The 21,418-nt window shown below is 44.7% G+C and overlaps 1 protein-coding gene across 3 annotated transcripts in view; it reads left to right on the forward strand.

Moving 5' to 3' along the window:
• The window catches only part of Asb7 (ankyrin repeat and SOCS box containing 7), a 45,446-nt gene extending 24,340 nt beyond the window's left edge, over positions 1 to 21,106 (forward strand). For 2 of the 3 annotated variants that reach the window (XM_052161113.1, XM_052161105.1), the window contains 2 exons: positions 4,807 to 5,412; positions 17,712 to 18,573. In XM_052161113.1, coding sequence (XP_052017073.1) covers positions 4,807 to 5,412; positions 17,712 to 17,851 — 746 coding nt within the window. In that variant the 3' untranslated portion in view covers positions 17,852 to 18,573. Of the gene's footprint in view, positions 1 to 4,806; positions 5,413 to 17,711; positions 18,574 to 20,769 lie in introns of those variants that run through there. The other variant, XR_007973936.1, reaches the window with a different exon arrangement.
• Positions 21,107 to 21,418: the final 312 nt, after the last annotated feature.

Consider the following 21,418-nt stretch of genomic DNA (forward strand, 5'->3'; position numbering starts at 1 on the left):
ATGAGAACAGTAAAAATTAGGTCAGGCTTGTAAGGAAAACTAACAATGCACTTTGAAAATGTATTACCTGAAATAATTTTTAGAAAGGTTGGAGGCGTTAACAGTACCTAATACCAAACATGCTATAAAGATGCAGTAGTTAAAAACCAGTCTGGAATTGGCATGTGCCAAAACTGTGGTCTCGTTTAATTGCATCTTTTTCTGTGGCTGTGGTGGACTAAGGGCCGTGTGTGTGCTGTGTAAGCCTGCTGCCCAGCCACTCAGCCTCATCCCTGTGGCTTGGTGACAGAGGCTTTGATGTGTAGCTTATTCTGCCCTTGAACCTGTTCCCGGGCTGGTCTCAAACCCACTGTCTTTCTGCCACCACCTTTGGTTTTATGACACCCTACCCAACGCGGATGTATTTTTAGATAAACAGAATAGTTTAGAAATAAACTACACATAGATGATAAAATGAATTTCAAAAAAAGCAGAAAAAAATATTTGTGTTTGTACAAGCAGAAGGGATAGTGCGTGTGTGTGTGCATGTGTGTGTGTGTGTTGCTGGGGTATATATGTAGTGATCAGAATACACTTTAGTTCCTTAGGTGTCTGTTTTCTTCTTAGTGAGATGGAGGACTAGAACTCAGGCCAGCAGGTTTCTTGGCAAGCACCTTTACCTGCTCACTGTCCTCCCCATTCCCTCACCCCATTTTGTAAAGAAAGTATTTTAACAAATGGTGCCAAAACTAGTAGATAGCTGTATGGGAAATGATGAACCTTGATCTTACTTTGTACTATACATAAATGTTAACTAGTAGTAGATCATTGACCTGCGTGTAAGGCTTTAAAGTGCAAAATCCCTAGAAAAGGAAATGTATCATGTTGTGTTGGGGAAAGTTTTCTCCAGCAGAGCAATAGTCTAGGAAATGCTTACAAAAAGAAAGGGAGGTTGATAAAGTCACTAACAGAGAGCCGAGTGTAGGTCGGGGCAGGCGCTTGCTTGTGTTCAGCCGCCAGCCCTGCAAAGATAAATCAGTGAATAAACATACTCTATTCAGCCCATGTGCAGAATATGCACAGAACCGTTATAACTCCATAATAGAACATCCCGGAGGAAATGAGTGGACACTGTCAGATAATCCATAAGAAAGCCTACAGAGAAGCCAGCTCTCCAGTTTCCTGTAATGTGAATTAACAGGATAGAAATCATCACGTAGTCTTTTGATGGGCAAATTTAAAAGTGGTCCTGATGCTGTGGAACATCACTGTCAGGGACAGCAGGCAGGGTAGCCACTGATGGCAGGCTGCACAGCAGCTTCTTACACAGCTAAACTCTGAACATCAGCGTCTGCTGTTCTCCTCTGTTACAAAGAGAAACAGAAACGTTCTCTGTTACAGAGAGAAACAGAAATGGCTGTGATAGCATCGCTTCCAGAGCCTCCCATTGCAGATAAGTCCGTGTGGCTCAGAAGTGCTTGCGAAGCGAAGTTAAACCAGCCTCACTTCCGTAAGTGGCTCCTTTCTAGTGAAAGCCTATGAAAGCAAAGTTTTGTCCTCAAAAGCAGTTTTGTCCTCCATCTGCTTGGTTCTGAGAATCTAGGTAGAAAGTTGGTTGTGAAACGAGTGAGGAACTTTGAGGGGTCAAACGTGGTGTGGATGTTGAGTGCGTTTAGTTAATGTGACTGTGAATTCTTGGAGCTTATCAACCTGTGCATTTGATAAACAAATCACACTTCCACTTGATAAAGCCTTTAGTAAACAGACCCATGCAGCACACTGATGCATCTTTGGTTTTTAAAGGTATTGTGTTTCCATGTGTTATGCTACTTATTGTTTAAAATGGGTCTCACTGGTGGGTGGAGTATCTGGTAAGGAGGCAGAAGAAGCTTGCTGGGGTTGTTATTTTAGCCAGAGTACTCGGAAGTCTCACTGATAAAGAGAAATTGCAGATACCAATGAAGAAACTTGAGGAAATTCAGTCAGGCAGTTTTTGCATGTGTGTTACACGTTACAACTTGACATTGTCCTGTGAATTTTATTGGTGCTGCAAGTGAGCTCTTACTGCATTCGCCACACTGGCTGATTTGCACCCTCACATGCCCTGTGTTTCATGTTGTCACCTTTTCCTGGGGACAATGGCTGTAGTTTTTATGCATTATTACCTTCTAGTTCTTGCTTCTGTCCTTTGTTCGCAAGAAGCAGTTGGTTAACATTTGAATGATTTGTGCTGAGATGAGTTAGGCCATTGCTCTGTGTGTTAATCTGTGTTTTCTTGGTTCAGTGTAGCACTAGAATGTAAGCGGAACCTTACATAGACATACAGTGAAAATCAAACATGTAGGAGAAACTTCGCTATAGCATTGTAGCTTGACCTGTCATCTAGAATGACTGTAGGGTATGGGTAAGAAACACTGCACCGTTCAAAGGTGGGAGGAGCGGAGGGAGGGGATCCCAAGATCCCCTGAAGGATCAAGAGGGATTATAGCTTAAAGACACCTTTTTTCATTGTGGTGTGTGTGTGTGTGTGTGTGTGTGTGTGTGAGAGAGAGAGAGAGAGAGAGAGAGAGAGAGAGAGAGAGAGAGAGAGAGAGAGAGAGAGAGAGAGAGAATATGATTTATGTATATGCGTGCAGTCCCTGCTAAGACCAGAAGAGGGCGGTGGTTGTTCTGAAGCTGAAGGCAGGTAGTTGTGAGCTGCCTGATAAGGGTGCTGGGAACTGAAAGAGCAGCAAGAGCTTTTAACCACTGAGCCATCTCCCCAACCATCACTTCATCTATTTTAATTAACAGCAGGATCTATCTATAGGACCCTTCAGTTTGGTCTGAGAGCTCCGTAGTGTAGTGAAAGATGTAAAAGATGTGAAAGATGTTTTCATCAGTAGTGAAAGATGACTGACTAGTGCATGATCAGACTCTTCCAGCAGGTGGCAGCACAGTGCTGTGCATCGGGGTTCTGGCTTGCCTGTTGCAGTCTCCTAGATACTAAATATTCTTTTAGTTAAGGCCGTTGCTGATGCTTTCTTTCTCTTTTGTTGTTGTTGGGGTTTTTTCTTGTTGCTGTTTTTACCTGTCACTTTATGTCATATTATGAGGAGCTAAAGTAATAGTTTACTTTGTACAGGTTCTATTTGCTAACAACTCTTTAACTGCAGTCTTCACCCGCTACGGTATTATTAATATTTCAACATATCGTTTTCTGCCTCACAGCCTCTTGTAAGAGAATCCAGCTGTTGTAGTCTGGAACTAAATAAGACCTTATTAAACTGTACATAAGTATTTAGTCACATAGCTCTGGAGGCATTTTGTGCCTGTGAAAACATTCTTTTTATTTTATTTTATTTTATTTTATTTTTTATTTTTTTGTAACTAACAGCTGAGTTACGTGAGGTGCATTTAATGCTGTCATTAGGCCACCTGGGCGTTCTCAGCTGGTTCGCTCACTCCCAGGAAGCCAGGTCTCCCATGTGGGAGAGGTAACTCTTGTCTCTGTCCCACGGATGCCAATGGGATGAGAGCCACAAAGTGCTGACCTTTGACACCCGGGAAAGGCCAAAGTAGGCAGCAAAGGTCAGTAGCTCAGAGAGTCACTCAGCAGACGAAGCTTAAGTCTTCCCAGGGATCCATTAATTTAGGAGTCTTTAAAACAGCTTTTTAAAAAATGCAATGTTGATATAGTGCTGAGGTTTCTTCCATTTTTTTTTCCAAATAAAGCACTTACTAGTATGCTCGAGGGACTACTTGCTAGTACGCTCACAGGACTGGCTGTAGATGAACTCTTAGTCCCGCCTTACACTGTACCCATGCTGTGTCCCGCCTTATACTGTACCCATGCTGTGTCCCGCCTTACACATACACCCATGCTGTGTCCCTCCTTACACATGCACCCATGCTGTGTCCCACCTTACACATGCACCCATGCTGTGTCCCGCCTTACACTGTACCCATGCTGTGTCCCGCCTTACACTGTACACATGCTGTGTCCCGCCTTACACTGTACACATGCTGTGTCCCGCCTTACACAAGTACACATGCTGTGTCCCGCCTTACACACATACACATGCTGTGTCCTGCCTTACACACGTACCCATGCTGTGTCCTGTCTTACACACATACACATGCTGTGTCCTGCCTTACACATGTACCCATGCTGTGTCCTGCCTTACACATGTACCCATGCTGTGTCCTGCCTTACACATGTACCCATGCTGTGTCCTGCCTTACACATGTACCCATGCTGTGTCCTGCCAGGCCGTTCAGCACAGGCTTACCTGCTTCTTCCATGGAGTGCAGCGACAGCGCCTTTATTCTTTGCCTTCATCTCTGTCCCCTTCCCCCCCCATATTTAATTTTAAAACAAGTCAGGCTGACCATTGGATACTGTAATCCAGAGAAGCACTGTTGCTGTGCTTGCTTCTCCTTAGGCCAAGAAGTAGCACAAGAGAAAACACAAAAATAGCTGGAGACAAAGGAGAAATGTGAGTGAGGCTGCAATCGGAGGCTGAACAGTCTCAGGCTGACCAGCAGGGGGCGCAAAGGGCTGTGGGTCTGCTGGCAGGGTCCGTCTTTAAACAGTGCCGGTCGGTCATCAGTCCGTCGGTCTTCTCCCTCCTCCTCCTCCTCCGCTGACTTGGGCTTGGTAACTTGCTACTAGAATGTGCCTTCCACTGAGACACACTTCTGTTAAGCTTGAGGAAAGTCCACAGCATCCTTCAGTGCATTTAACCCTTCACAGGCTGGGATAGCTGGCTGGTCCCTGATGACTCTGCCTTGATAGAGTTGCTCTGTCTAGCAGGCACTGATGTTTTCATTTTGGTTTAACCCTAGCTGATCCCACGGTTAAGGATTTAATTGGAGGCTTCACTGCTCTGCATTACGCTGCCATGCACGGCCGGGCCCGGATTGCTCGCCTGATGTTAGAGTCTGAGTACAGGAGTGACATTATTAATGCAAAAAGCAATGATGGCTGGACTCCCCTCCACGTGGCTGCCCACTACGGTAGGGACTCATTTGTCCGGCTCCTCCTGGAGTTCAAGGCTGAGGTCGACCCGCTCAGCGATAAAGGTACCACTCCGCTTCAGCTTGCCATCATCCGGGAGAGGTCAAGCTGTGTGAAAATCCTGCTGGACCACAATGCCAACATCGACATTCAGAACGGGTTTCTGCTGCGCTACGCTGTGATCAAAAGCAACCACTCCTACTGCCGCATGTTTCTTCAGAGAGGAGCAGACACAAACTTGGGGCGCCTAGAAGACGGACAGACTCCTTTGCACTTGTCTGCCCTGCGTGATGACGTGCTCTGTGCACGGATGCTGTATAACTATGGAGCGGACACGAACACAAGGAACTATGAAGGTCAGACCCCACTGGCCGTTTCCATAAGTATTTCAGGAAGTAGTCGGCCGTGTTTGGATTTCTTACAAGACGTCACAAGTATGTAATACAATTACTACTATTATTGCATCTTTTCCTCTTAGTCCGAACCTTCTGAGTTGCTTGAGATATTTTTGTAATATGAGATGACTAGAAGCTAACCATTCTTATAAGTCCTGCATGGTAAGTAGTACTCATTTATCCAAAACCCCCTCGTGTTTTTAAAAGTGGACATGAAAGTTTGGGTCAAGGACAGGCACTGTTTTCGGAATGGATGGAGCTGAATGTTAGAGTAGGGTGGCTCCCCTGCTCCGAGCCATAGCCTGGCTGGCCCTGCGCAGGCTCAGATGGAGACCTGAAAGAGGAGTGGGCTCTTAGATTGCTTAACTATGAGGACAGCTTTGTACTTTCGTGCTAAGTTCCACACGAGAGGAAGGCCACTCTGGATTATTTAGACACCCCAGTAATAGAGGCTAAGGAAGGTGTCTGAAAACACTGGGAACCTAGGCCACACGGCTTACCTCAGCAGCTGCCCAACTTCCGAGAGACACTTCATTTACACCTTCAAGTGTCTGACTCATGGTGGATGGTAGCCTTGCTGTTTTCTGAGGGGAGGTGTTAGTTTGCACGGACTTTGTCACCTTCTCTTGTCTGGCTTCCCTACCAGCTAAGGGTATGTATCACAGGTTAATGTGTGACCCGAAGCTGACATCTGTGCGCACCTTTGATTAACTCTGTTGTGCTATTCAGTATTTCGATGCCTTTCCTTGCATGATCTTGATTACAGGCAGAAGGCCGGATTCTGATTCTGATTTAGTTTTATTTAGATTATGATTAGAGGCCAGTTTTAGTTTTGAGTTTTTAAAAAGCCAGGGAGTGGGGCAGGTAAACAGAGAGGACAGTAGACCTGGAGGACCTGGAGGTATGTGCAGTGACCTGGTGGCATGGTAGTGAGGGCACACAGCTGGCAGGCCTGAGATGAACTGTCCCTTCCCTAGGCCGGGCTAGAGCAAGGGAGACTGGGACAGCTTGTACTGTGCCCACATGGACAGAATTGTGGAGCCAGGAGGGTTGGGGGTGTTTGGGCCTTTGGGGTTGCATTACAGCTGAGGGGGAAAGTGAATTATGAAAATGTCTTCCTAAACCAAAAGAGGGACTTATTTATACAAAAAGGGCGAACGCAGAAGAAATATTGTTGAAAGAGTACAATTGTGTAACTCTGTGAAAATATTCAAAGAATAGCATAACCCGAGGATATGGTTAGCTAATAGGAACTCACCTGAGGAACTGGCTATAGTTTAGCTGCTATTTTTGTTCTCAGCATCCTTCACCACAGTGTAAAGTTGTGTAGTTAATGGGTAAGTACAGACTGAAGAGTTATTAGAATATGGAATATTTTCTAGAATGTATTTATTTTTACTCAGTGTGTTCGGATGCTTTGCCTGCCCATACATCTGTGTACCATGTGCGTATAGTATCCAAAAAGGCCAGAAAGCATTCTAATTTTAGGTCCTATGGAACTAGAGTTTGAGGGGTTGTTAGCTGTCATGCAGAGGTTGGAACCTGAACCCAGGACTTCTGTAAGAGCGGTGCTGCTGAGCCAGCTCCCAGAATGTAAACTCTTCCCAGAAAGACAGAGACATTTTATGACAGGACATAACCTCAGGTAGTGACTAACAATTCATGCCTGGAATTTCATTCATAGAGAAATTGTAGTTTGGGACGATAGCACATGTAGAAATGCTCAGGCTTGGGTTATAGACCAGAGGACTGGGTAGGGTGGCCTCTGTGCTACCCAGCCGCTTCTACAGGGAAAGGGAAGGGTTGGGAAGGGCTGCTCCTGCTTGCTGAGTGTGGCAGATACCTCAGGAGGCTGAGGCCGGGCAAGCTGAGTAGGAACAGGCTGCAGTCACAGACCCTGCTTCCAAAGCATAAAACAAATAGAGTTGGTGACCTGAAGTTGCTGTGCTTACCGTATGAAACCAGCTAGAGCACAGCACCTGAGAGGTGCTTGGTGAGGTTGTGTAACGGAAGAGCCCCAGACCTCCAGGGTTCTTTCCTTGTAAATGTTTCCCCTTAGGTAGGAGAGGGCCTTGCTCAGAAGACAGAGTCAAAGTTGGGTCCAGGCAGGTAGAGTTAGGGCTTTTCTTGGTTGTGTTTCTCTGGTCCTCATTTAGCACGCTGTGGTCCTCCATATCTGCACACTGTGTGGGAACCTTCCCTCCTTGCTGCTTCCTTAGGGCGTTGGTGGGGCCTTCCTCACCCTAATGCTTTCCTAGGCTTAAATGAATAGCTGCAGTTAGTTACTCTAGGTTCTCTGGGTTACACCAATTGCAACATCTGCGTCACACCTAATTCTGTTCTGACACTAGCTTTATCATTTTGGATGTTTTTCTTTTTATCTTGTCTAGCATAGTATGATAATTCTTTTAAGCTGAAACTAGGCATGATGAGAAGATCAAGAACTCAGGTTAATAGTGTGCATGCACTCTCTCTGTCTCTCTCTCTCTCTCTCTCTCTCTCTCTCTCTCTCTCACACACACACACACACACACACACACACACCCTTTTTTTTTCAATTTTGGTCCTTTCAAGATGGTCTTGGCTCTAGCTATGCCTGTCTTGTGCCTTGCTGTCTGCAAACCTGCACCAGATCCCTCTGCCTGTGCTTCCCTAGTGCTGGAACTAGGTTTGAGCCACCATACCCCCTTCTAATCGTCCTCATGGGAGGCTCTCTCGTCATCTGGACAGGTGTGGGCTGTGCCTGTGTGACTGCAGATGGCCGAGTGTGCTAAGTTCCCCAGGGTCCTTGTCTCTGCCCCTCCTCCACTCTCACCCTCCTCCCTTGACTCCTCCTCATGTCTAACCCACTGCTACTGCATTGGACGGCAGTTGGTGTAGATATAAGGTGTGACAGGCCCCACCACCCTGTGATCTTCTGATTGACTTCCAGTCTTGTAGGTGTCCTGGTGGCCCAGGCTGGAATGGTCACATGTGCTTTCTCCGTCAGGTAGCTTTCCTTCCAGTCAGGTAGCTTTCCTTCCAGTTCTGTAAGGTGAGCTAGGAAGGCTGAGGAGGCTGAACTGGGACGTGTCTCTTCTCTGTGGGAGTCTGCCTCTGGAGAGCAGCCTTACAATGGAGAGGTTTGAGGTGCGGCACACACCCTCCCCTGTCATAACCATCCGGGGCTTCATCCGTCTCACTTTGAGGACCTGGCAGGGCTTCCTTTGACTGGCTCTTGATTTTCTGTCCGTCCCGTGTTTCTGTTTATGGGCCCCGTGGCTTTTGCTCGGGTAAGCCTGCCTCAGTCTTGGCACACTGGGCTAATCATAATCTCCAGAGCTTTCGAGGAAGGTGCTCTGCCTGAAGCTTCCGTCTCTTTGCTTGCTCCAAAGTCAGTCTTAGTTTTTACTAAGTTGAGTCATTTTTCTTCCTCTCAGACTCGGGAGTGCTGCCGTCTAAGCTGTGGGAGGTGGAATAGGCTATCCATCTGATTTTACCTTTTTTATTTGAAGTGTAGAAGCATCCTTGAGCTTATGAGTGTCTTGCACACTGGGATCAGATGATTCCTGTCCCTGCATCATCACAGGCTCCCAACTGTGCCCATTATCAGAGATGCCATCAAAGCAGCAGAATGGGGTGCTGCCGAGTGCCACAGATGGCTGGCCTAGTAACCTAATGACCTAGTAATCTCAAGCAGTTCTTCAGCCCCAAGGCTCACACAGAGCTCGGTGCCCTCCTTGAAAAAAGGTGGGGAACTGAACCAAATTCTTACCAACAGCTACTTTTAAAGGCAGTGGTTTTCTATTACTAGAGAGGGAGGGAAGGAAAGAAGGAAGGAAAGAAGGGAGAAAGAGCCCATGCCACAGAGCACTGGGTGGTGTTTATTTGTTGTATTTTTCCAAAGGATGGACTTGTAGGACGAGGTGCACAGCCACAGTTTTCACTCGGTGACCTTCATGCCACAGTGCAGAAGCTCTGAAGGGAACCCGCTTTCAGGTTGGCACGCCTGTCTGGCTGCTGCGGCACCTAGAATCACTGTTTTCATCACTGCCAGGCAGCCCCAGCCATGAGTGTTGCAGCCCACTTACAAACGCCTTCATGTAACAGTACACATAACTGAACTGAGCCTTGTCCCTTTTGTCAGTGCTCTGTGGGTGAAGATGGCTGAGGGGGAAAGTGGCAGGTCTGTCTGAGCTGGACCAGCAGCTTTTTCTTGGAGAACCATTTCTTCTTGAAAGATTGACTGACAGCCAAACTATACCGTTTAATCATAGGCACTTAGCAGGCATTTTCTTAGAAATGAACCAAGTTCACTTGTCACATTAAGGAAAATGACCACAGTATTGATGACCAGTCAGACTTAAGCTTTGAAAAGAGGGGTTTTAAAAACTCGTGTTTCCAGTTGTGGGAGTCCTCCTATGTGATGAGTGTCTGAGATCGGTGGAAATATTAAGAAAAGTGATTTATTTTGCTATCATATAATTAAATTGGCTAACAATTTGAAGACATTCATAACCTAGTATGCCATGTGTTTCTGATGACTAATTTATGTTACTGTGTGCATGGGTAAAAGGTCCACTAAAAGTTTAATATATTCCAATGGACTATAATCTAAAAGTACAAAAAGTTCATCAATGTATTTCAGATTCTGTATCACCGTTGGGCCTGGGGAGACGGCTGAGCTGGTAGTGTTGGCCAGGCAAGCATGGAGACATCACCCAGATAGAAGCTGGACATGGTAGCATGCTTTTGTAACCCCAGCGCCAGGCGAGTGAAGAGGGCTGATCCCTGGGCCTCCCTGGCCTGCTTCCAGCCGGCTGCTCATCTCCAGCTTTAGTAAAGACAGACCCTGCCTCAAAAACTAAGGTGAAAGAGCAGTTGAGGAAGACAACATTTACTTCTGGCTTCTGCACACACATGCACTTACATATGTATGCAATACGCAACATACACACATTTGCGCACTTACATATGTATGCAATACATACACCACACACACATACACTTACATAAGTATGCAATATACACACCACACACACATACACTTACATATGTATACAATACACACACATACACATACTCACGCTTACATATGTATGTAATACATGCCCTACACACACACACACACATACACACGCTCGCACGCACATGTGCACATGAATGCAATATACAACACACACACATTTGCGCACTTACATATGTATGCAATACATACACCACACACACATACACTTACATAAGTATGCAATATACACACCACACACACATACACTTACATATGTATACAATACACACACATACACATACTCACGCTTACATATGTATGTAATACATGCCCTACACACACACACACACATACACACGCTCGCACGCACATGTGCACATGAATGCAATATACAACACACACACATGCACACTTACATATGTATGCAATACACACACCACACACACACATGCACTTACATATGTATACAATACATACACACATACGTACATACACACACACACACCAAATTGAAAAAGAAAAAAGCTCATTGCTCATTTTATGACAGTTTCATAGAGGATCCAGGGTTGTCTGGAAAGGCTGTTTAAGTATTCCTTGCTTTCCTAGCAGCATGCTTGAGTGAAGCTAGAGACCTTTGGGCAAGCACACTGAAGTTCAGAGCAGATGGAAGGCAGACATTTGCAGGAGAGGAGAAACAGCACTCTGTTTGCAGCCACCTTGTTCCGGACAGTGATTCTGGTTTTTGTTTGTTTTATAAAAATTATATCAGCCGATGAACTGATCACTGTTATTTTTAAACAAGTCAAAAATGTTTCTGAAATTTTTAGTTTTCTGACTGTGGTAAATATAGACCAATATAATCAGCACAAACAAATGTTCCTTGAGAGTTTCCCATGGTAAAGGTGCAGAGCTATCTTCCAGCTAAGCAATGGGAATCAAGCACTGTGTAATTTCCACATTTTCAGTGCTAACGATCAAAGACAGGACCGTGGACATCCTCGGTAATCGGTCCCTGGTTACCATCACCACACTGCATGCCCAGTCCTACACTCAGGGGTTTAAAGGTATCTTCTCAGCTTGGCATTTTAGAATTTGAAGAATCCTTTATGTATTTTTAATTAAAGTAAAAATGTGGGTGAGGTGAAGCCTGCCGCACGCATGAATGCTCATGGTGAGGCCTCTCCTTCCTGGCTGGCATTTATGAAATGGTGGCTTTGCTGACTTGGGATTAGTGTTTCCTGACACTTGGGAATTTTAGTACCTTGGATCCTGGAGACAGTTTTCAGAGACGAGACATGCCAGGTTCCCAAGTAAATGAAGCATCCACCATCTTGCTGGTGTGGCCCACTTCCGGTGGTCAGCATCCTCCTTCCACGGCTGGTCTAGACGGCCTTGGGTCATTGAGTTGACTGAGTTTATTTTTAATATCCTGAGACACTTGAGTTGAGGCAGTTACCTGTGTCTCAGAAGCATCATGCAAAGACTAGAGTCACTGTCGCATGCTTTCAGAGCTGTGTAAAAGGTAGGCCTGGGGGGATTTGGGTTTGTTTGTTTTAAGGAATTAAATAGCTCATAATGCTAAAAGGAAAAACTGAAGTGGCTGGGAATTGCGCTGTGTAAACTGTTTCACAGGACTTAATCTGTCAAGTACTTAAGATAGTTGCTTGGTGGAACATTAATCACAGATGTTTAAAAATACTGTTTTATAAATATTGAAGTAACCAGAAATATGGTTTTGTTTAGATTTCAGTAATAGTCAAGTACTATATTATTAAAACACACATACACACACACACACACACAAAGTACTGTGTTTACAGAAATAAGATTTGAGACTAAAAGTAAAAAGTGAAGCAAAAAGGAGAAAAAAACCCTTTGAGGCCCGGGGGCAGGGGAATCTTGGTTTGGTAGCTCTGTGGTAGAGTATACGCTTAGTGTGCAAGAGGCCCGGGGTTCAGTCCCGGCACCACCAACATACCAACAAACACACATACACACACACACACACACACACACACACCTCACTTTACATGTACAGACTCAGACGTGCATACAATACACGCAACACACACACACAAATATACACCTTTAAAAAAATGCATGTTAACAAAACGCACGACTTCTCAGTGTTTTAAAATTTAAGGAAGTCAAACAGACTGTGGCTTTCTGAGCTAAATCCAGCCCAGAGTAGTATGTAGTGGATTTATCCCCCACACAGCCTGGATGACAACTGCCCTGACCTACTGTGCTCATTCCTAATGCTTTTGTTGTTAGTTTATAGGATGACCTATTATAAGTATACTCTCCCTGTGGAGAAATTCATGTGACACATTTTAACTAAGGGTCTTGATTTTTTTTTTTCCTAGTGAATTGGAAACTTTTGCCAGACCATCTACATTAGAGCCTTACAGAAGTTTCTACTGCTAACATATTAAAAATCATTTTCAGAAATGAACACCATTGCCATCCAGATAACAGTACATCTTAGGTTCTTTGACACAGAGACCATCCTTGTAAATAAATAAATAAATCCCTGTATTCTAACTATCCAGAAAGGCTCTTCTTCTCTACCTTCTTGAGGTGTTTATAATCCCTACTGTAACTGTTGGCACGCACAGATGTCTTGACATTTGAGAGTAAACCATGGATCATTTTTGCTTAACTCTGTTACTTCTCTGTCACTGTGATAAAACACCATGACCAAGGCATTTATAGAAGAAAGAGTTTATTTGGTTCCAGAGGATTAGAGGCTGTGATGGCAGAACAAAGGCATGGCAGCAGGAACAGGAAGCACCAGGCAGAGAGAACTAGCCAAAGGATTGGCTTTAAACTCCAAAGCCCACCTCCAGTGACACGCGTCCTTCAGCAGGACCGCATCTCCTCAGGCCCCCAAAGAGTGCCACCAGCGGGGACCGAGCATTTGTATGCCCACGATTATGGAGAAACTCACATTCATACCACCAGTGCTCAGTTACCTGAGGAAAATGTAACCAATAGATTTATGTTAGAAAGCTGATTCTGTATATTTGAATTGTACGCGAATACTGTCATTTTATTTTAAGGGAGCTAGAACCTGCCATTGGACCTACAGAGCCAGAGTTGCTTATCCCACTATATACTTAGTCTCAGTGAAAGGACTTTAGAAGCAAGAGCAAAAGGAACAGTGTGTCATTGGCCAGACATGGCAGTGCCTGCCTTTAATCCTAGCACACAGAAGGCAAAGGCAGGTGTAGGCCAACCTGGTACAGTGAGTTCCTGGCCAGCTGGGGCTACATAATGAGACCTGTCTCAAAAAAAGTGGGGGAGACTGGAATTAAACAGAAATATTAGGAGATCATCCTGGATGCTGGTGGAGATAGAGGGCTCTTTAGAGAATGACAGACCCTGAAGCAGTCCAGAGGAGGGAGGGCCCTACTCCTCCGCATCACTGTCCACCTCCACAGTGAAGCCTGAGACTTGCTCTTCTGGGTGGTTACCCTTGACTGCTTCACATGCTTGGTCTTCATCTACCTTTATGAGAAATTAGTATGCTTTAAGGATTTAATTATGTGTGGGTGTCTGTGCCCACGAGGCCAGGTGTCCACACGGCCCAGAGGCATGAGATTCCGGAGCTGGAGAGTGACCGATGGTTGTGAGCAGCCGCCGTGCTGGAGCTGAACCTCTGCAAGACCAGCTCACGCCCTTCTAACGGCTGAGTCATCTTTCCAGGCCCCAAGTCCAGATATCTTTATCCCAAGAAATAAAGTAGGCCTCCCTCACAAAAGCCACAAAGTGTGTGTGGAGGGGGAAGGCCTTTGGAACAGTTGATTTTCTAAGTTATGCCATTGTCCAGGCTTCCTAGCTATTCTAACCTGGGCCCGTCAGACGGGGATTTCCTATTCTGTGCCAGCCTGGTTATTGGCAATGATAGGCTTCTCCACACTTGCAAAGATCAACCCTTTGAACTGTTGTGTAATCCCATTGGCGTTCATTAGTCTGAACACCTTGTAGTTCCTGCTGCATCCTCCAGTGTGTATGATTCCATAAATTACAGTCTGCAGGGAGCTGCCCTCGAGCCTCCCTGGTACAGCCCCACGGTGGAGTGGGGCAGCACTCCTCCCTCCCTGCAGTGCCAGTGCCTAGTGGGCGGTGCCTGAGTCTCAGCAGTTGTCCCTCCTCTCTTGCCCTTTGCCTCCTCTTCCTCCACTCCTCCTTCCTTCTCTTCTTTGTCCCTGTGCGTTGCTAAGCATGCAGGGGGTTCTCAGAAAATGCTTGTATGTGGTCTGTTGACAAGAAAATATTTGTCTTGTAATCGTAGTCTAGTCCCAAGATGCTGAAGAAAGATTCCCCGCGGTATCTGTGGAGGAACAGTAACCCCGAGCCACCCTTATGGCCCTTTGCCGTCAGCCTGCTATTGACTCTACATGCTGACAAGCCAGCCGAGCTCATTTCTTGGAGTGAGCAGGAGGAGTAGTTACACCCGCTTCCTGATGCGTGCCTTTTTACGCAGTCAAAGTCTTCAGCCCTTTGAAGTCCTAACAGTGGCTTCCAGCAGTCTGCCCAACTGTTCTCTGCTAGCGGGTACTACTCACCCCTTTCCAGCCATCTCGCTTTCCTACCATCTTTATACCAGAAGAGCAAGACCACTTTCTAAGGATGGCCTTCTTGTTTCCTGAAAATGAGAAGAAATATTCCTATAAGTGTTTAGCAACTAATATTTTTAGAATTTATTCTCCGGTTATTTCCAGTTTGCCTTACACTGAGTGAATGTTTTTATTTCTTACACAACCTTTGAGGTAGGTGCTGTTATGAAGAAACTAAGGCAGCAGGCTAAGCACCTTGGCGTGGGCTGTGTGGGTTGTGAGTGGCCAGGAGCCAAGCATGTGTCCTGTCTCCAGGATTGTTGTTTAACCACTACAGTGTGCCCATACCGTGCAAGGCAGTTCTGTAGTCAAGAGTTCCATGCGGTTAAAAGGAGTTTGAAAAGACCACATTCTTCCAAAATATCAAAGGATGCCATTTGTGGCATGTCGCTTAAGAAGAAGAATTACAAACTGAGAAGAGCATTCTAACATGCTTTGGCCTAGGACTTCCACTGAACAAAGCCTTGCAGAGCATGGAGGCCTGGACAGCCCTAGCTGGGCTCCCAGTGGCCACAGCACTAACTCGCCAGCCCTGGCTGAGTGAGCTAGTTTGCAAGAGAATCCCCAGTCAAGCCTCTCCGGAAACACTGCAAAGAAATAATATAATGGATGTTGTCTTAAATGGTTCACTGCCAGGAGAACTCAGTTCAGCACTAATGGTACGGGTGTCTGACTGAGTGATGGAGAGAGAGCCCGAGCTCTACTGCCCTGGGGCTCCTAGGCGACCACGGGTGAGGTGCTGATGGAGAGTAGCGTGCTCACCCAGGCCTTCCAGAGTCTTTTATTTTTCCTTCCGATTTGGAGTTGAATGTGATGAGGCCTTGTGCTCACTTAGGGAAGTCCTCCTCTGTGGAGCACCATTGCTAGATAAGAAGATCTAAGTCTTATGGAGTTCTTAGGAAAAATTACTTAATTTTGCATTATCACAATAAAAACAATGCATGCAAGGGACAAAGGCCCTTCCAGGGAGGTCTTGAGGTCGGAGTGATCTCATAGCAGCAGTGTGGTGTTATCCGCCCGTCTTCATGTCCCTTCTCTCTGAAGACTATGTGGTGGGGATTTTATCTGGACAGACTGAATGTACACAGGAGAGCTTAGCTAATCTCTGGAAAGCCGTGCATTATATAAAGCATGGCAAAGCGTGGGGGGCTGCTACACTCTTCGACCATTTCGTAAAACAGTTTTTATCATGTTGTTCATTTTAATATGCAATTGGTTTGTTTGAATTACTTCTAGACGAATTTGCAGGTATTTATAAAATTTCTGTCCTAACTTGTGATGTGGTCATCACCATAGTTGCCACTCACATCAAAGTTCTTTCATATCCTCAGTAATTTTAAAAACCATAATGGGATTTGAGACTAAATGATTGCTGGCTATAGAAATACACTACCTCCTTGGGTTTTGAAGCATGTTACTTAATTTCTCTGAGACTGCCAGTAAAATGGAGTGGAGCTACATATGCCTCACTTGTAAAATGGTTAAAGGACTCCAGACATATCACACGGCTTCTGTTGTACAAGAAGCAGCAAGAATTCAATATGGGATAGCCTTTTCATACATACCATTATGTCCTGTGTGACTCCAGACACCTACTGAACCACTGTTGAAGAAGTTTTCCTTGTATTGATAATATTCAGTACTGTTGAGAGAAAAGAATTTGGATCTTATTGCTTCTCTTTTGGATTCAGTGACAGCCGTGGTTACTGGCCGATGGATGATCAGGGTGTGGATTAGGAAGTAAGCTACCAGTTCAGACTAGTTTAAGATAGCTTTCAGATTCTTGCTGCTGGACCCAATGACAGTGAATAGGCAAGCAGATGTCATTTGCCAAGGGCTCTGTAGAGATGCTACTAAGTATCAGGGCTCCAGTGTCCTTGCCTCAGAGTTAAAGCAGGCCACCCCAGAGAGCATATCATCCAGGCCATGCTTTTCTTGTGGAGAAACTGAGGCATAGAGAAACCATCTACCTGTGGAAGCTCCCCTTTGTATTAGATTCTCATCGGGACAGACCCACAATTCTTTGATTTGTAGTAGAAAGAATGCCAGGCTTGGAATCATAGAGACTATCCTTAGTCTCATTCTAAACTACAGTTGGTTGTCTGATAGCTGCCAGTATCCTTAAATCTCTCATCCTCGGGACCTTATATGTAAGGCAGAGATGGAGGCATCTACCTCTATCTTAGTGGCTTATCTGTCATAGTAACCCAGTTACCCAGCACAGACTACTTAAAGGAGGAAACAGTCTTTGGACCCAGGGTTTCAGCAAGTTACATCAAAGGCTGACTGGCCCCACATGTTTGGACAGAAAGTCATGGCAGCTGAGGCTGCTTCTGTCACGGTAGATAGAGAAGAGGAAACAGAAAATGATTCAGGAATAATAATCAACTCCCAGAGCTCTGCTCCCACTGATTTCTGTCCTCCAGCCACGCCCTGCCTCCTGGAGCATCCACAGCACTCACCAAGGCAGTGCTATCATCCAGGCACCCAGCCTTCTAATCGAGTGCCCAACAGGGCCATTATGAACTCAGACCATAACATCCCTTGTAAAGAGTTTTGGAAAAGACCAAGTGGGTGAGACGCCACAGGAAGGTACATATGACACTTGAGTCTCAGTCCTTTGCCTGTAAGTCCACAGCAGGCCCTTCCTCAGACAGTGCTTCCCCTCACATCCCTCCCTCTCCAATGCTTTGTACCTTTGTAACACTTTCTTTTCTCTGTCGTTTTAGGACAGCCCAGAACCCTGCAGGACCTGTGCCGAATTAAAATTCGACAGTGTATAGGCCTTCAAAACCTGAAGCTGCTTGATGAACTACCAATTGCCAAGGTCATGAAAGACTACTTAAAACACAAATTTGATGATATTTGATATACCTGGACTGTGAACAAGATTCAGAGTTATTCCAGATACTTACGAGGCTCCAGGCCTTGCACAAAGTATATCCTATGCAATTTCTGATTTGCGGTCAAGTCAGAAAGCAGGTATACACTTCTAGGTTTTCTGTTTGTTTGGATTTCATTTTGGGGAGGGATCTTTATATGGGTGTGTGTATGTGTGTATATGTGGGGGGGGATACACACACACACATATACACACATACACACACCCCACGCTTGAAGGTCTTAATTTGGTTTCTTGGTCCAGGTCGATGAGGTCCAAGCCTTTCTATACAACACTGCATTTAGAAAACTTGTTTTTCCTAATGCACAACATAGACAGGTTTGAAGCAGAGAATTTTCCCTTTCGATGCTCTGGTTTCACTGTCAAACAAGGTACTAGGAACCAGTAGACGGAATACTTCTTAAAGTTTGAAGGTCTCAGGCTCTCCTCCTGTGATTCTGGGTGACGCTGGAAAATTCTCTGTGAAGAAACTTTACAGTGATGCTGTCACCTCATTCATTTTTAATGAGTACAGATGAGCTGTTTAAAAATCCTTTTTCCCTTCTAATTAATGTAGCTTTCCGATGAAAAAAACAAACCCAGTACCTCTGCTTCCTTTGGTGTGCGCTTTTTTTAAATTATTTTTTTTAACAACTCTAAGACACTACCCTGAAACATTGTGTTTCAACTCCTTCCTCTTCCTCCTTCCCTCCCTCCCTCCCTCCCTCCCTCCCTCTCTCCTTCCCTCTCTCTCTTTCTGTCTTATTGAATTGTGCTTTTAAAACAAAATCAATGGGGAAAGGAATTAACTTTTTAAAGCCAGTGTATTCTGTTTTTTAAAAAAACAAAACAAAACAAAACCGGTGCCTCTTGTGCAAGCAACTCTCTTGGTGTCGTCTCTGAACGGTTTTGCTCTTCCCGTTCCTCGGCTGGCTTCCTTGTGCCCCTCGGAGCCGTAACCACCACCTCCATCCCACGGCAGGCCACCAGTGTCACCTCTGTTTCCATTTTAAGCTTTGTGTTTTATTTCGCCTTAAGGAACAAATTTCATATACTGGTGATAACAGTGTTCCCTAGAAATAGCCCATATTCTTGCTAAACCATTCTATTTTAATGATTAAATAATTTGGGGTGGTTTCATGATGATTTTTTTTCCTTCCTGGTAATATGTATGCATATATATTTTAAGGGGAAAGACTCTAATGGGCACCCTTTTGTAAGCCTGGCAAATTGCTAATATGCTAATTAAATATTTACTGTCTATTTTGAAGGTGGGTACAGTAAAGCTCTTCAAGACAAATATTTTATTTTCTGGGTTGGTTGGACAACTATGTGCAAGGAAGACCCAGATGTAGTAAAATATTAGTAAGGAGGGAGAAGGTCCCATAGGTACTAGGCATCAGGGGTGCTCCTGCAGACATGTGCTCACTGTTTTATTTGACATTATGTTACTTTGAAGACAGCCTTTTTAAGTCCCCCATGCTATTCTTAGTGCTGTGACAAATTTTTTAAATATTTATAAACTGTTAATAAATTTGCTATCAAAAAGTTGCAAGATAAGGGCTTCTCCTTTCTTGTTAGAATTGCCAGTTTGAAGGCATAGAGGGTAAAGTCTTTCCCTCATGGTATAATTAAGCAGAATTAGGTTTCCCCAAGTTCAGGCTAGCAGTGCTGTTCACTCAAGCCCAGAGCTTGCCCTCTTGGCCACAGAGTCACTGTGACATCAGAACATAGGATCTACATGTGCCTAGGTGGCACCCAGATTCCTGGACAAGCAGAATGATGATTTGGGGACTTGCTGATGTGGCCCGTAGCCTCCTTCAGTGGGGAGCCTGTGGCCAGTGTGATAGCTGGGACCCAGGAAGGTAGGGATGGGTGTGGTGACCCTGTCTGGAAGGTTCCCTCCAAGGAGATCTCCCTTCTAAGGCAACTGCAAAGCAGTGTTCTCATTCTTTATTCAGGCCCCAGGCCAAGGCTGAAGACTCGCTAACAGCCTTAGGGACACAAAGTCACTAGAAATTACTTGAGTGTAACTTCTGTTAGAACCGCAGCCCAGCATGGGAGGTGGTGGGAGGGGGTCTGGAGTCTGGACTCTGAGCTGCCATGTTAGTGTTCAGTTGCACAGGAATCACACATGTAAATTAATTTATTTAGTAAGTCAAAAATGACATTCACTCTCCAGCCATTCAGAGGGTTCTGAACTAAGCCACTGAGATTGAGTTGAATCAGGGAATCCCAAGTAAAAAGATCATATTACGGCAAATTCTTTGTGCTGTTTGCTGCTGTGACTTCAGAAAAAAAAAAATTCTGAGTGTTTTTCCTGGAATTGAAAATTCTATTTAATGAAGAAGTGTATAATTCCCTTATTTATTGTTTGTGGTTTGACTTATCTGGACACTTTGTTTATTACTAGAGCCCAGTCATGTACTGTATCTAAGGTAACTGAAGGCTGTACAGTTGGTGATGTGGTCTCGATGCACATGTGGTCTGCACTTGAATTTGGTTATCAGAGAAGCAGTCTGTGGCCCTGAGGAGAGAGACAGCCCTTTCAGAAACTCAGCCTGTTGGCTTTTCCAGAATCTTGACTCAAAATTCACCACTGATTCTTTTGTGCTTCTTTTGAAATTTATTATTTAAGCCTATTACTAAAACTTTATAAAATGCATTTGGCAAATACACCAAAGAAACCAGCTCATAAAATCTGATCATTAATGAACTGCAAACCTCATCTTTTGAAAACAAGGGTGTTTCTTTGTAAATATTTGTGTTTATAAATGTACAGCAGAGTTAAGAGTGTTTTTTTAGATTATTTAATTCCCATATTTCTAAACTATTTACTACAGAATAACCCCTGCTCATTAGTTTGGGTAACTTGATTGTTTGGTTTTTTTTTAATTCATTATCAGTCATGCTTGGAACGACGTTTCTGCTGGAGAAGGCAGCATTGTGGCAGTGGCAGGAGTCGCTTCAGAAGCACGAGGGAGGCTAGCACGGCCTGTCAGCCTCACCCCTCGTAAGACACCCGAAAAGCATAGCTTATGGCCAGAGTGGACCGTGCGAAAGAGTTTCTAACTTCCCCACTGAATCACCCGTTAGCCCAGGATGGGATTGGGACGAGGCCGTTTGCCCACAAATTTAGCTTTCATGTAACTCCCAGTGTGTTGTACCATAATATATTCTGTTCTTTCTTTGTAATGTAAGTTTTGCTTTGGGTCGATTTGAATTAAAAAAAAAAATCTTAAATCTGGTTTAAAAAAAATACTGAATTTGTGTTTTCTTTCTCCTCTGCCTTAACGTCGTAATGACTCCAGGTGTTTGGTAAAGTGAAATAAAGCTGTGTTTTTCATCAGCACATTAGGTCACTGGTGATTGGATGAGAAAATGATTCAAAAACAATTGCACATTTCAAGCCATTTCTTTAACTCCTTTTTATTTATTTACTTTTTAGTATTTTATTACATTTGTTTATTTACCTAAATACTTTGTGGACATCAAAGGACAACCTGCAGGAGTCTGTTCTCTCCTGCTCTGCATCCCACCATGGCGTTCAAGCGG

This window comes from Apodemus sylvaticus, chromosome 1 (assembly GCF_947179515.1).
Source record: "Apodemus sylvaticus chromosome 1, mApoSyl1.1, whole genome shotgun sequence".
NCBI lineage: Eukaryota > Metazoa > Chordata > Mammalia > Rodentia > Muridae > Apodemus > Apodemus sylvaticus.